The sequence below is a fragment of the Cucumis melo genome, chromosome 5, assembly GCF_025177605.1.
Source record: "Cucumis melo cultivar AY chromosome 5, USDA_Cmelo_AY_1.0, whole genome shotgun sequence".
NCBI lineage: Eukaryota > Viridiplantae > Streptophyta > Magnoliopsida > Cucurbitales > Cucurbitaceae > Cucumis > Cucumis melo.
This window is the reverse complement of record NC_066861.1, coordinates 13,290,938-13,306,855: the sequence shown is the minus strand read 5'-3', so window position 1 is coordinate 13,306,855 and position 15,918 is coordinate 13,290,938. Positions and strand designations below refer to the sequence as shown.

The window sequence follows — 15,918 nt, the reverse complement described above, 5'->3', positions numbered from 1 at the left end:
TAAACCTTTGTTTTCTTCCGACATCTCATCTCCCTTTTCTTTTTCTTTTTTTCTTTTTTTTTTTTTTCCTGTCTATTTTTAGTTTTAATTTTGGTAACTTACTCTCTTTAATTTTTATGAATTTTTGTACCTTTAACTTTTGCCATCATCGCAGCATTTTGTATTTTTTAGGACTATAACACAATTCCATTCTTTTAAGGTATGCTATCTTTTTCAATTTTTTTTTTATAATTTAACGTGAATTATGTTTTTTGAAATTTAATGAGATTTAGTTTTATTTTGAATAGTACTTGTTTGTTTGTGTAACATATTATAGTTTTATCATAAATGTGACAATGTGGTTCTTAGTTTGCGACTAAGCTAGGCGACAAGGCTAAAATCATGCGATAAAATAGGTAGAATTAACCATTTTGTTGCTTAATTGTCACACCCCATCCCAGAGCCCCTCCTCATTAGGCCTAAGACGGTAGCATGAAACCAACCAACATCGTTCACCTTCTAATGATACCTGTCGACCCTACTTAACCTGAACTTAATCTACCTCTTTGTAAACATACACATTGTGGAAAGCATCTAAAACCTGAAAACATAATACTTCATAACATCTTCAAGGTATCCAATCAATGGACAACCTGTTTACTCAAGTCTTGAAATCAGAGTCACAACAACATAAGACTATAACTTTACAAACTCAACTTAAGTAGTTCTTACTAGTCTAGTACAAGCACAACAACTACGTTCAATACTAATCTTAATTACTGACCATCTCATGAACAAAATGGAATTAGTCATACTAAAAATCTTAAATCCAACTTTTAGCAGAGTAGTTGGCCTTTTGTCAGGCGTCAAACTATGATCTCTACATGCAAAGGAAAGAAAACATTGAAGGGTGAGCTATAAAGCCTTGTGAGTGATAACTTTTAAAAGCAAAACATCCTTTACTAAAACAAGTATGCAAACACTTAGGAAAAAAATCTTTACATAACACTTTCTCTAGGCAAGTATTTCTAGCAAAGCAACTAATGACTTAGGATCAATTAGCATGACATTACTATGTTATGGTAGGGCATGCATGCTCAATATCCCTAACGTCCTCCTTAATAACTTTAACTCTACGATATAGTAGGGCACACCCAGTACTCCGATCGTCCTTGTTGTAGTGGGGCACGCCTGACACTAACGACAACCTTGTTATTATGGAGTACACTGAATAATCGACAAGAGAATAATCTTCTCTATGCACATAATATCATCGTAGTCTTAGTCTAAAATCTCAGTCATGCTTGCAAGTGTAAATATTAGTAATATTAGAACATTTAATCATGCTTTGCTTTCAAGTATACTTGCTTAAATCTCAACTTAGCTTAACTTGTACTCAACTACTAGAGCTCTTTAACTCGTTGCTACTCTTGCATCATATGCTTGCTTAACCATATCTTTAACTTAGATATTTTCATAAACTTAACATTCAAATATTTTGCTTAGAAATCTCATGTTCAAAGGAACATGTTCAACTTGAAAGGTTTAAGACTTAGATCATGCATACTCATTTATAAATCTCATCAAAAAATTTCTAACTTGAAAGTCATGCTTTGTAAATCATTTATAACTAAAGTATAAATCAAATACTTTAACTCTAAGCATGCTATAAATATAACTTAGTAAAACAAGTTTAAAAATTCATTTGAAACTCAGTTTTGTCACTCACAAACTTTCGGCTAGTTCCTCGATCTATAGATTTTCCTATCTTTTTTTGCCCTGAAACAACAAGAAAACTCAAGTCAAACTTGGGTTCCAAATTATGAGAAATTTTCTTAACTTCTTCTCTTTCCCTCTGTCTACTTAAGGGAACCCTTTTCTTGCTCAAATTGATCTCTTTAGGGTCTTGGTGACCCTAGCTTGCCCCCAAACACTTCTACAAGACTTGTCCTAACTTAAAATCAAGCTTTATACAAGATTTAGAGTTTAAATCAAAAGCCCTAACTAGAAAACTTTGCACATAAGCTTCTTTAACAAAAAAGGAAAAGTTTGAACTTACTTGGATTAAACTTTCAAGCCTTAACTCTTCTCCTCCATCTTAAACTTGCCAAAACTCATACTTTGTGAATGCTTCTTGAAAGGAAACATGATTCTGATGCAGGCTCGACTTCTTTTATTTGCTTTGGTTCAAAACCCTCAAGAATCTTCTCACTTCTCCAGTTCTTCTCCTCTCTTTGAAGAAAATGATGTAAAATGAGAGGAAACTGGTTGGAAGAGGGATTTAGAAAAAATTTACGTGCAAAATATGTTAAAACCCTCAAAACAAAATTTTTTCAGAAATCCATCTATCACATGCTTTTTAATGATCTTAGTCGGGATCGACCCGAGGTCCTTTGGGATCCTTACCTTTCTCGTTCGAAAAGGCCCGAAATCAGCCAGAAAAACTTTAGTAAATTTCCTTTTTGTCTCTAGTCTCGGTCGAAATGCATCGAGATGTCACGAGAACACATCTCTAAAACCTTTCTATCTTTTGTCTTAGTCGGCAAGCATCAAGATGCTCATGCCTTGGCTTTGGGATTTCCCTTCTATCTTAAATCTTGTCTGATATCTCCCAAGACTATCCAAGATTGCTTTAACCAAAGCTCTCTATCTTTTCTCTCAATTGAACAGGATCGAGTCCTTGAGCCTCTACCTTAAGATGAACAATCCAAGACTTCAAAATGTTGTCTTGAGATGCTTGATATGGCTCGAGATTCTTTGGACAATACTTAACCCTTCCTCAACTCTTAGCAAGCAAATGGGATGGAAGATTCAAGTATTATATTAACTCTATGGATGTGTCAATTACGAATAAGTTTTCCTCTCTCTTGTCCAAATGTAAGCAAAAAGAGAGGTTTCCTAGGTAGGCTAAGATCAAACACAAGGATTTTTAGTAATTCTAGATTTTAACGCCTATAAAGCCTCATGCGTTATCTATACAGTAAATTAGATTTACATTATCATCTAATTAGTTCTACTATTATGTACACTAAAGGCATGTAGCGTAAGAGGGATGGAAGCGAAAGTTATGTATGATGTTGAACATAGCTTGTTATAGGCAAAGAATAATGACAGAAAATTCTTTACATTATGACACAACACAAGGAAAGTGTGCGGTTTCTTGAGACGATATAAATTTCATAACCAATTCCAAATCAAGGTGGGTGACCTCTCGATGTTTTCGCTATACTTGCTTGCCTTTTGAGATGCATATAATAAAATTGTGACGTGATTTATATCTAAGCCTTTCATCACGCATTATTTATCATCCATCCTTTATTAAGACAAGTAGCCTCTCGGTGCCTTGATGCCACGCACACTCACATTTCTAATATGCATGTTAATGTTCCATTGAAGTGATTTTAACGCTAAAATTTCTTGCTTGTTTAGTAAGATCTTAGTTACTTGCTCTCTCGAGTAGTTAACTCACTGACCTAACTCATTCTCTAGAATAGAATTAGGCATTGAATGATGCTCTGACTAAATAAGATAAATTTTACAAACTCACAAATTTTTCAAGAAACTAACTACTTCTTTATATCATTCATAATACAGAAAAATAATGAACACGACAAGTGAGATATGAAAGAGTGAAACTGAAATGATATTGCATTCATGATAAAAGGCTTTAGGCCTCTCAGCCATAAAGTTTATATTTTTAATACAACTAAAATATAAAAGTTACAAATGGTAAGGAAAAGAAATGTGTTAAGCCACAGACCATCATTTCCTGTGTTCTTTGGCTTTGTTTACACCTAATACAAATTGAGGAGAAATGGGGCATGAAGTTTCTAAATGGGGCATGAAGTTTCTTACAATTCTTACTCTAAGCTTCACCTAAAGCACAAAGAAGAAAGGTTAAGAATGAAGTTGGATTCCTTCACGGCTGATTGCACATGTTAAAATGATGGGGATGTCATCTTATTTATAGGAATTTTTGTGATAGGATTGCACAGGGTTTTTATTTTCCATTACTTCTCCTGATTTTTTAGCATTGCTCGACGATGTTAGTTTGCCCTTTTTGCTGACAATCTCACCAATTCACTCGTTCTCTAGGGATTCATATCTCCTGGTATCTTTTTGTATATCGCTTAGTTGGTTGACGCAAGCAATGGTCATCTAAGATGGTTCTTCATTTCGCATCCCACCTCTTTTTGATATAAACCTGCGTTAAAACATCAAGAATTTGTGATAAACAAACATTTTGTATGTTGTAACTTGTTGAAAAAAGCTTTTTGATAGGGTCGTTTAAAATATCAAAATATGCAAGAAATATAACTATTTTAATATGAATTAGTACAACATTAGAAAGAAAGATACAATAAATAAACTACAGAATGAGACAACTTAAAGAGATGAATAAAGAATTATTCACTACCAAGAACTCTTCAATCAAAGAAAAATACACAACTTACTACTCAATTGATAAGTAGAATAGAGCAAGTAGAGGTCGTGTAAACCCGATATTTTCTTGGTTTAATTTCTTTAAATATGAAAAAAAAAGAAAAGAAAATGGAAATTAAGTGTGTGTATATATATGTATATTTAATGTTTTTATTAGGTAAAATAAAGAAAAAAGAAAAGAAAGGATAAAAGGAAAAAAAGAGAAGAAAATTTTCAATTTTCTTTTCTTCTTCGAAAAATTTCATTTTTCTTTTCTTCTTCTTCTCTTCCCTTCACCGCCAAACTTTTTCTTCAAAAGGTTCTCATCCATCTACCATTTTTCCTTCTTCAATTTAGAGAGAAAATTTAAGAGAGAGTTTGGAAGGAAGAAGAAGAGGAATTTTACTAGAGTTTTGAGGTTGAAGAAGAGAAGGAGAACTCAAGCAAAGTGTATCCATGGCAGAATCTTGGTTCATTCTGCACCTCACTGATTTTTAATTTGGTTTGAACTTTTCAGAAGGAATTAAGATGTGAGGTTTACATTTACTGAAATTTAACTCATTTTCAAACAAATTTTATGAAGAAAGCTGGAGCAAATTCTGATATTCATTGGGTGCTTTTTGATGAAGAAAACAGGGTAGCTGGTTTTCACGCGAATTCAAGAGGTTTTTTGTTTTTCTTGTATTTCATAGTGCACCAGTGGAGTTAGGATTTATATTTGGTTTGGCTGGAAAGATTATTCAATTTACTACAACTTTTATGAAGAAATTGTGAGCTAAATATGATTTAAAGTAAGCTTAATTTCAAAAACAACTCAAGGGATAACATAAGACTCCATTTTTAAACTCTCTCTGTTTCGGGCCATTTCTGTAGCAATCTGATGGGAATTGTCTTTTCTTTCCTTCAGCTAAATTATAGAAGACATGAAAATGAAGATTTTATATAAAGAACACTCATTTTAGTTAAATATTGAAGGAGTTATAGTCATTTGAAGTTTATGTTAGAAATCTGGAAATTTCAAAGAGTTGTTGAAATAGGATTTTATATCTTAAGCTTTGTTTTCGTGAGCGTCATCTTTAGTATGATATGTTATATATATCTTTAGAAAACCAGAATGTTTAGAGTTCTAAAACTCGGTTGTGTTGTTGGCAGGTCGAGAAGAATTAAACCGAGCTTACAGACCAAGGATCTAGCCCAAGACTGTGAGTGACAAAACCAATTTTGAAATATTTTCCATAATTGTTATTTATGATTGAAAGCGATAAATGTTTATTTACGAAGCCATAAAAGGTATTTGAATTTCATGACTATTTTCAAGTATACATTTGGAGACTAGATTTCTTAATGAAATTTATGCTAGCACGTAGATATTAAATGTTTGGAAAGTATGTAAACCACAATGTTTTAAGCAAAGCATGAATTAGTAAGAAGTTTTGTTTTAAGAAGTACAGTTTTCCACGAAAAAGTTAAGTAAAGTTTGAGCTCTGTGTAAGATTTATAAGCAGACATGTTTTAATATTTTTAGATGATTTATGAAATTTTCATTAACTACATGACTGAGATCTTGAGCCTGAGGCTAGAGATTATTGTGTGCACACTGGTTAGATTTCGTTGTTGACGTTGAGTGAACTTCGTGACAACGATGCTGTCATGAGTGCTGGACAGGCCCCCACTACAAGAGACGTGGGTACTCCCGACGCACAAATACGTCGGCGAAAATACAAAGTACGTTGGGAAAGGATATCCCGACGTACAAAACGGCGTCGGGAAGAACGTCGGGAGAAATGCGTCGCGAGAGGCTTTCCCGACGCCGTACCAAATCGGCGTCGAGAAAACCTATTTTCCGACGTTTTTTTCCCGACGTAATGAACGTCGGGAAATATTTTCATATCGACACTAAAGATGCTTTTAATGTTGTTTCTAAACCGACATTAAAGATCTCTTTAATGTCAGTTTAAAAACGACATCTTTGCCTTGTTCTGGGCCCATTTTTTTAATTTTATTTTTATTAAAATGTTTCATTATTGTCCATTTTTTATAAACCGACATTGAGTCCATGTAGATAAATATTTTTTTACCCCAATAAATCAATAAAATTAATATTATTTTAGAAACTATAATATTTGTCTTTTACATTTGTATACACAAAATGGAATCTTATATTATGTTTATATATTCTACAACGGTACATGAAACAAGATCCTAATACAAAACTTAAATAAGAAATCTTAAAGCCTTCTCAAACCTTCAACGATCGTCTGACTTTCTACACAATCGCTTAGCTTTCAGTTTGATATGACTTCAATCATTCTACAAGCAATATCAAGAACACCCAACACGTGGATTTTGAATCTTCAACTGGCGCAACTATGATCAGCCCTGTTGTGGAACTTGGTTCAATTCGTAATAATTGCAATTTCCCCGACTACTGTATCAAACACCTACAACACCATTCAAACATTTTCTTTCACCAAACTGAATTCTCCTACTTAAACCATTAAAATCAATTTGCATAAGTAAATCTCACCCTCTATCAAACACTTTTAACTTTACCCAATTGAATTCCACTTTCATTAGAGCCAAACACTTTACCTATGGGTGAAAATGTAATGATATTCCCATTTTCTTTAAGAAATTATTCACTGCCTTTCCAACAATCCATACTGAATCATAGCCAAAAATCAAGGCAAATATTTAAAATAATGCAAGGAAATAACAGGAACCTTAAATTTTGCAACAAACTTAATCCAAAAGAAGTAAAACTTGCAGAAACTATAATCGACAATGAAAAGAAAAGAAAGAAAGAAGAAATTGCTCACCGCTCCAAGAACAAACCCAAGCAAACATAGAACCAGAACCAATATTTCTCGATACTTCATCTTCCTTTCCTATTTCTGCAACATTAACCACATAAATCTCAACCAGAAACAACATCCATGCAAACAATAAAATCATCAACAACGAAATAGAAAATCAAGCCAATTTTATAGCAATTGCAACAGAATAAAGAAGAGAAACTGCAGAACCTACTCACATTTTTAATTTGAACAATGTAAAACAGAGTTAATCCGATCATAGTATTTTTTGGTTAGCATGATCTAGCACACACCTAAACTAATTTTCATAAAAAAAAAACCCTAAACTAATTTTTATCAAAAAAAACCCTAAAACATAAAATTAAACTAAATAAATTTACATATTTCACTTACCTAAAGTGGCAGACGGCGACGAGGAACAACGGCGAGGGCGGTCGACGACGGACGGCGGCGGAACAAAAGGATTATGCACGGCGGCGACTTCTTCTTCTTCTCCTTTCTTTTTCTCCTCCTCTCGGTTTCGGTTCTGTGAATACAGAACTGAAACGAATTTAAAGGGGATTTCCCGACGCAGTGACGTGGCGTCGGGAAATCCCTCAAAATGCATCGGGAAAAGAGGAATTCCCGACGCTTATTAAACCCCTTTTCCCGACGTTTCACGCAGCGTCGGGAAAAACCCTATTCCCGACGCCTCTCCCGACGCACTGTTCACGGCGTCGGGAAAAGGGGTTTTTCCCGACGTATTCTTGTCGATGCCTTCGTGGTGCGTCGGGAAAGATGGTTTTCCCGACGCAGCTCCCGACGCGTTGTTGAGGGCGTCGGGAAAGCCCTTATTCCCAACGTTCTTTATGCCGACGTGATTTTCGGCGTCGGGAATGCTCCATTTTCTTGTAGTGCCCACTACGACAAAGACGATGAGAGTGTTGGGCGAGTCCCACTACATCGTAGAGCTTGTAAACGTTGTTGTACTGGGTGTACCCTACACAACGTAGATTTGTCATATTAGTTAAAATATTTAGATATACTTGATATGCCTTGCTAGATTTCAATGACGTACATGCTGAGTATTTGAGAAAGCTATTCTTACTACTACACGTTTACATTTAAGACTTGTATAAACAGATTTATATGTGTAAAGTTTTCACGTGCTCTTATCTTTAAATTTATAGTTTTAAACTAAGTCACTCACTGAGCTTTATAACTCACCCTTTCCAAAATGTTTTACCCATTTTCCAGGTAAAGATCGAGTTTCCGGTGTCTGGTAAACTGCCTTAGTCTGCTGAAGCTCTGTTATCGATTGCCAGTACGTGTTTCGAGTTGAAATAGAGTCTGTTGTGTTATGATGTATATACACCCTTGTATGTTATAGATACTCCACAGTTTGTATAAGCTTTAGGAGCTACAGTTGTGTAAATTTTTGTTGGTTATATTTCTATTAAGGTGTCTTTAGGTTTACTCGTGAAATCTGTTAATTTCGAGGTACACTTCATGTATGTGTTTGACTAGCCTAGGATCCGCTCTGTTTTGTTGCATGTATAATAGTTTATATACTAGATTGGCAAGTTCACCACATTAAAGTTTTAAGCAGATTCGACATATACAGGTAAAGAAAAATTGTTGTCGGTTGGCTTCACGCCGCCTTTCGGTCTAAGCTAGCAGGTAGTCCGGGAGGGGGTCTGACAGATCAAATGCTAAGAGAATTCAATGATAAGCTATAAATCAAGAAATAAAAAATGTTCAAAGATTTCTAGAATCAAGTACTATTGTAGCATGGGGGAATTGATGGTGGACAAGAAAAGAAAGAAAAAAAAATCAAATGCTTTTTTTATATATAGAATTATGTGTTTTCAATCAACAATTAAAAAAGTGCAAAGATATGGTTTCTCTCAAGAATTAAAAAGAGAGAATTGAGTGTTTTAGTCTAATTCTAATCATTGAATCAAAGATATAATTGCAATCAAGATTGAAAATCAATCAATTGGCCCTTAAAGGACCAATTGCTTTAGTTTATTGAACAAATGACAGACATCAAGATTCATACTAATTCAAGTGGTTATGTTTTCATCTTAGCGGTTTCCACATAATCAACAAGAATTACATAAACAACAAGGGTTTCTAATTGACACTTCTAAAAGTGGGATATCCTTTATCTTAGAGAAGATTATTTTGGGAGAATTTCAAATCAACAATTAGAGACAATTCAATAGGATGCTTTATCATGCTAAAGAATCAATAAATAAATCATCAATAATCATGCTTGAAAGATGCTTTTTCTATAGGCCATTTTAAAGAAATGAGTGCATATGTTCACACGACATTTTTGGAGAAATTTGATTCGCGGAGTTGAACTTGTGTTAATGTTGTGCTTGTGTTGATTTGATGTTATGTGGTTCGATCTCTAGCATTTGATCCTTTGATTCTTTATCGGCTGGATGCTTATGCTTGATTTGAGAAAGCGAAGCACGTAATGTTCTTGATGTTGGAGTTTTGGAAGAAAGCTTGTATCTTTAAAGGAACTTCAATCTTTAAGGGTGGTCGGCTTCAAGAGTTAGGGAGTCTTTTGGCTATTTGGAGAATTCTCACTAGATCTTCTAGTGTAAAAAATTTCCAACCCCCATAAAGGAAGAGAACTCCTCTATTTATAGAGTTCCCTGGTGGGCTTTTATGGATTTGGGCCTAGTTGGTCCATGGACCAGACTCATGGGTTCAATCACTTGGATTTGGGTCATATTAACTTTGAGTATACTTAATTTTAGCCAAAGTAAATAATATTTAATTGAACCAAAATAATTAATTTGATCCAGTTGTCATAATAAATACATGTGTCATAATAAAGACATGTGACATCTTTAGAATTGGCCAATTTGTCTTTAAATTTAATTTGGGACATATGCCAATTTTTAGTTAATCCCAAATGTAATTATTTTAGTAAATGACATGGCAATTTGTGATTGGTTCTAAAATATTTTATTCAACAAATGTCCCTTTTTGAGATTTATGCACGTGTATGAGTGGGTGAATCTGGAAAAAGATAAATTTGAAGTCTAAATACGAACATTTTTTTTTTTGCTCAATTTGACATATCAAATTAATCAAACTATGAATTTAGTACATGAATTTGATTTAAATTTGAAATAAAGGTTGGAATATAGTCAATCCTTAATTTGAGAAAAGTTTAAGCTTTTATCCTCAACTTACTTTGATTTGAGGATAAAAATTTAAATTTGATGTTTTTTTTTTGATAAAATTTAGAACCATAATTTAATTTGAGACAAGGATGAAGTTTCTACCATACCCTAATTTGTTATGAGGATGCACAAGAATTTGGATCAGACATCTTTGTTCTACTTCGCTGTCAGTGATTTGATTTCTACTAGGGGTAATCGAGCTTTTGCCGTCGGATCCAACTTCTAGTAGGAACGATCGAGCTTCTTCGTTTTGGTTTGTTGTTAATGATCCGATTTCTACTAAGGGTGTCAGGCTTTTGCCGCTGGATCCAACTCCTAGTAGAAACGATCGGACATCTTCGTTCTACTTTGCCGTCAGCAATTCGATTTCTACTAGGGGCGTCAGGCTTTTACTGTCGGATCCAACTCCTAGTAGAAACGATCACGTATCTTCATTTTGCTTCACTATCAGCGGTCCAATTTTTCTACTAGGGACAATCGGGCTTTTGCCGTCGGATCCAACTTCTAGTAGGAACGATTGAACACCTTATTCTTTTCTCTCTCTTTTTCTTTTCCTTCTTTGTTTGTTTTTTTTTATTATTTTTTTAACTGACCCTCGCCCCCTTTGTGCAAGTATTCTGCTTGCCGTGGTGCACTTTACCAAGTGTTCCGATTTTACTAAAAGGTGTTTAATTATCCTAAAGGATTCAAATCAATCCATAAAGAGTGGGGTCATTCTCCTAATGAGAGAAGAGGCATTCGAGAATATGTCGCACTTCCAATTACCAAAGGATAGTTTTTTTGCCTAAATGGTCTCAAGAACGATTCGTAAGCCTTAATTCATCTATAAAATCTTGGTTTCTCTAATCCTCGATCCACAACAAGGCTTCTAATGAGAATCCTCAATCAACATTAGGTCGTCGAATTATAAATGACCCAAAAATTCGTTGGGGCACTTGACTCAAAGTTCATGGAGAATTTTACTATCTTTCTCATTATTGGAAATGATTAGAGATTGTTGTTTCTTGAAATACGACGGTACTTAAGATGGCTTGCTTATTTAACGCTGTAATGGCCTCTATGTACACATATGACCGTAATGCCAATATTGTTCGAGCTTTCTGTGAGGCATGGTGTCCTTCAACGAACACCCTTCACACCTTATCTTGTGAGATGTCCATCTCCTTATGGGACCTATGGGTGCTAGGAGGACTCTTTATTAAAGGTAGATTTTGATAGATATTACCCTAATTGCAATTAATTAACAATAAACCCTAAATCGAAATAAGATCAAATATAGGATTTTATAAGAAAAATTTATGTTTGAAGCTTCAATTGATGCTTGAACCACCACTAGGGTTGACCTACTATCCTTTGGACTCAGAACCGGGTTGTAGGACTCGTTGAATGAAGGAAACCGGGAGAGAGAAAAAATAGAAAATATATGGAAAAGTGTTTGGGTTTTAATTTTGATTTTAAAAAACCAAATAGAAAATATAGCAGCCTAATTTTTTTTTTAGAAAAAAAATTTTCAAGCCCCAACCTTAAGGCCTCAAAAGCCCAATTTATAGAGAATTTATATGCCAGGTTGCATCTGCATGCAAACACATGAGCTAACAACACATAACCCACTAACCATTAGTGGGCTTAATGTCTTCATAGTTTTCTAACACCTAGCCCACTATAGTTAGTGAATTTATCCAACAAAATATTGGATTTTTCCACTAACTTTGGGCAAAGGGTAAAATTGTCATTTGGTCAAAGTCAAACTTTGACTTTTCAACCCAAAAAGTCAATATTTTGAATTTTTACAATTTTATCCGTCATGATTAATTTTGACCTTTCGAACATGAATCCGCATTTATTTTCTCAAGATTCAAATCACATTTGAATATATTGTCGGTCAAAGTTTGTCTTTTCAAAGTCAAAAGTCAACATTTTGACGTTTTACAACTTTGACTATTTTCATCTTTTTTGAGCTTCCGAATATGAATCCGCATTCATATCTTTAATATTTAAACCCAATTAAGCATAAAGCTCTATTAGTAATCTAAAAACCAAGGGCTATATCACATATAATTGTTGGTTTCTCTCTCCTCTCCAAAATCGAATAATTCGTCTCATTCCATAATATTGTTCTAGATTTATTCCATATGAGCTAGCAGGGAAACCTAATGGGCCTATAGATTATGGGCTTCAATGATTTGAGATTAACTGGCTGAACTCTTTTATACCGAGCTAATCAACATTCGTTAACTAACAGGTCATTCCACTAAAGTCCCGTAGTTACATTCCCCTCACTATAGATATATTTGTGTCCATTTGATATAACCATGATGAGTAAGTTAATCCTTCATAGGTTGTTCATAAGCTTAGCTGTGTCGAAAACTATTGTTTTGTCTGAAAGACTACATATTTCTCCTTAAGTCTCACTGATCCACTATTGAACAATTGGTTTTAAGGTTCAACCTATAAACCGAATCCCTCTCGAGCCAAAGAGAGGGTGAGTCCCCTTTGTTCAAGACTTTAATTCAGTCCTTAAGGGAACAACCTATCTACTAACCCTAAAGCGGGTAGGAGTGAATTCCGTCTTGCACCCTATGTTCTCAATTATCCATTCGATCTTACCCTTGAAATGGGAGGTTTATTGGGCCAACGCTAATGAGATGCCCTCACCTATGCAGATCTAAGGATAATTTGGAGTGAACAGGAGTTCACAGTTAGCTCAGAATTAAGATTAAGTTACCTAGGTCATCAATAATCAAGATAGTCACTTTTAAACAGTAAAGGTGTTATAATGTAAAAGTGACTATTTCATGGTTCTGTCTTATGTAAACCTTTTACATAGGATGCTTCCACTTTTATGTCTCTACATGAACGATTTAGAATTACCTCGTTTGTACTAACCACAAAGCGGGTCGCATCCATAGTATCTCTGAATAAGACGCCCAACCTTTATTCATATACTATAGACTATTTGGGCTACTTACTCAAACTTAATCCATGTTTATGTCTCTATATAAAGTTCAAGTTTACTCAAAATAGCCTTGGGGTCTTAGTTTATTGGATTTAAGATTATAGTATTCAATTTCTCAATAACGACTTTATTGAATAGAATATGATTACAAACTACGAGTTTTAGGACATAAATTGAAATAAATTTTACGATGAAAGCATTCCCTACCATCAAGAATTATTAGGATCGTTTGAAGCCAATGTAAAAAGCCAATTTAATTGCAGCCTACTATCACATTGCATCTAAACACATAAATCACTCTCGAATCCCCGTGAGCGAATGAATCTCTTTTTAGGTTACACCGTTTGAAGTAAAGTACCCGAAGCCACCAACTTGAAGCAAAAAAAAAAGTCTCGCCCTCGCTCAACTCATAATCCAGATGGAATTCCTATCAGACGACTTGACTGGTCTAAAGATAAACTTAATTTATTCTCTAATTTAAACGTGGCAGATGAACATAAGAACAAAACCTATCTAGTGACTTTTCTATCATGTTGGTTGTGTGTGTTTGTGTTTCCTGACAAACAAATTTCCTTTCGTCTAGAGGTATTTAAGGTTGCTAGCCTCATGCAAAAGGCTACACCTTTAGCCTTGCTTTCCCTGTTCTAGACAATATTTATAGTGGCCTACGCCAGATTCATGATTTTACTTCGTCTCTTGGTTAGTCAAATGCATGTTTTCCCCTACAATATGTTCATGGATGGCTTGCTCTTTACTCCAACACTCATTATAAGGTCTCTACGAGACTTAGAGGTCCATGTGTGGTTCACACACATATTTACAAGGGGAAGTATGTGTCATTGCACGAGTGCCTTCAGACAAAGGATAAAGATGAACTTTTAAAGGATGATGGAAATTTAATTTATTGGAATGTTGCCTTCTTTATAAGCATTCGCTCTTGCTTTCTATCCTCCCAATGTGGATCCTCCATAATTATTGAATCTTATAGTCCTTTTTCTTTAGTCGGTAACTTGGATTTTATCAAGACTGACTTAAATGAGAAACTTCCCAAAGTTGATTTTGCCAATGTACAATATTACTGAATGATTTGCATCTGCGAGAACACATTTTCCCAAGTATATCTTTCTGCACATGCCTCTAACCTAAACACCCATGTTACTTCGCACTATAAGGTATGGTGGCTTGCAAAACATGGTAATTACCTCCAAGAAAGAGTGCAACATTTGATGGATTGCTCTACTCCCCCTTATGTCAAATTCAAAACCACCAAGAAAACTGAGAATAATTTTGAAAGTGAAAGTAAAAAAGATAGGTTCTACTGAAGTCGAAGAACGACCCATTAGAAAAATTGAGAAAGGTACACAATGCTTGGTGGATGATTCGACCCCTTTTGCACAATTTGAACTTTCTGATAGAGATGGCACTGGCAATATGGGTAAAGACATCCGCATATTGATAACCGGCAAGCACCCTTTTGATCATACTGAAGAAAGTTAAAGCAGCAATGATGATCGTCATTGAAAGAGATGCAAGAGGCTTGACAAACAATCGATTGATGATGAAGAGCCTCCAATTGAAGTTTCCAATGTTACACAATTTTTTGACATCGCCTTCCCCATGGTTCCTTTTCACAATTTTTTTTTATCCTTTTACTCGCAATCTCATTTCTTATTGTTAACTTTACTTTTCAGTCCTCTTTAGATGACCGTGTCCTACACATCGGAGAATCCTCAAAGTCGATAGCGAACCCAGAAGGCTATGATTCTACACTTACTTATAGTAAAAACTCTAAGACATCCATAGGTGCAACTACTATGTTGACTCGTCCTCTTGTGATTAAGGAGTCCCTTCAATGAGTGGAAGGAACGAAGCCTATCATAGCTTCTGAGATTTCACATTTTTGTACAGACAACTGAATTTCTAATATTTGTTGACAAACTGCCATTACTTTATGGGAAATCCTATGACAAAAGATCATTCGTACCTCTTTTGAGCCAGTAAATATCCTTAAACCAGAATTGCATAATATCTTTGATGCAATTGCGACCAATGGCAGCAACAACCTTACCTTTTTAAAAGAGCTTATGGATGGTTACTTCCAAATTGTCGAGAACCATGATCAAATGCATTCTTCAATTTTACTCCAATCAACTAAGGATTCCTAGCTAATAGAGGCGAAAGGTTTCATGAAGACTCTACGACTTGATGAGAATTGTCTATTGGAGGAGACATGTAGCTTCCAACATCGGCTTGCACGACTATCTGCGAAGGAGGTTAAACTAGAAGCAAAGCTAAAAGCAGTACGCATAGAGTCCAATAAACTTTCTGGTTTAATTTCTAAAAACGACACAGAACTGAAGCAGAAGCAACATGATATTTTCAAGACTTGTGAAGAAATTGACAAACTAGAATATGCACTTATTGTTGATGATGTTGATGTTAAACTGTTGTTAGCCCTTCGTGAATCTTTAGAAAACACATTAAAGGAGTTGAAACACCTTAAATGGACTCCCTGATTTACAACCTCCTCTTATTTATCCTTTTTTGTTATCTTGAC

General features: G+C 34.8%; 1 protein-coding gene and 1 long non-coding RNA gene across 6 annotated transcripts; one reads left to right on the top strand and one right to left on the bottom strand.

Moving 5' to 3' along the window:
- Positions 1-4,779: 4,779 nt before the first annotated feature.
- On the top strand, positions 4,780-8,807 carry LOC127149323 (uncharacterized). Its single transcript, XR_007820792.1, has 3 exons — positions 4,780-5,066; positions 5,554-5,603; positions 8,454-8,807. It is a non-coding gene; the product is annotated as an uncharacterized LOC127149323 (long non-coding RNA).
- On the bottom strand, positions 6,489-8,328 carry LOC127149322 (uncharacterized). Of its 5 annotated transcripts, none has more exons than XR_007820791.1 (4): positions 7,611-8,328; positions 7,221-7,295; positions 6,994-7,064; positions 6,489-6,842 (listed from the first exon to the last, which is right to left on the bottom strand). XR_007820791.1 is itself a non-coding variant. In XM_051084504.1 (3 exons), the coding sequence occupies exons 1-3, from the start codon at positions 7,822-7,824 to the stop codon at positions 6,835-6,837; spliced, it is 297 nt and encodes a 98-aa protein (XP_050940461.1). In that variant the 5' UTR covers positions 7,825-8,328; the 3' UTR covers positions 6,489-6,834. The 5 variants fall into 5 exon arrangements, 3 of the variants coding, with proteins under 3 accessions (XP_050940461.1, XP_050940459.1, XP_050940460.1); XR_007820790.1 differs by having other exon boundaries at positions 6,929-7,064; positions 7,611-8,314; XM_051084504.1 differs by lacking the exon at positions 6,994-7,064.
- Positions 8,808-15,918: the final 7,111 nt, after the last annotated feature.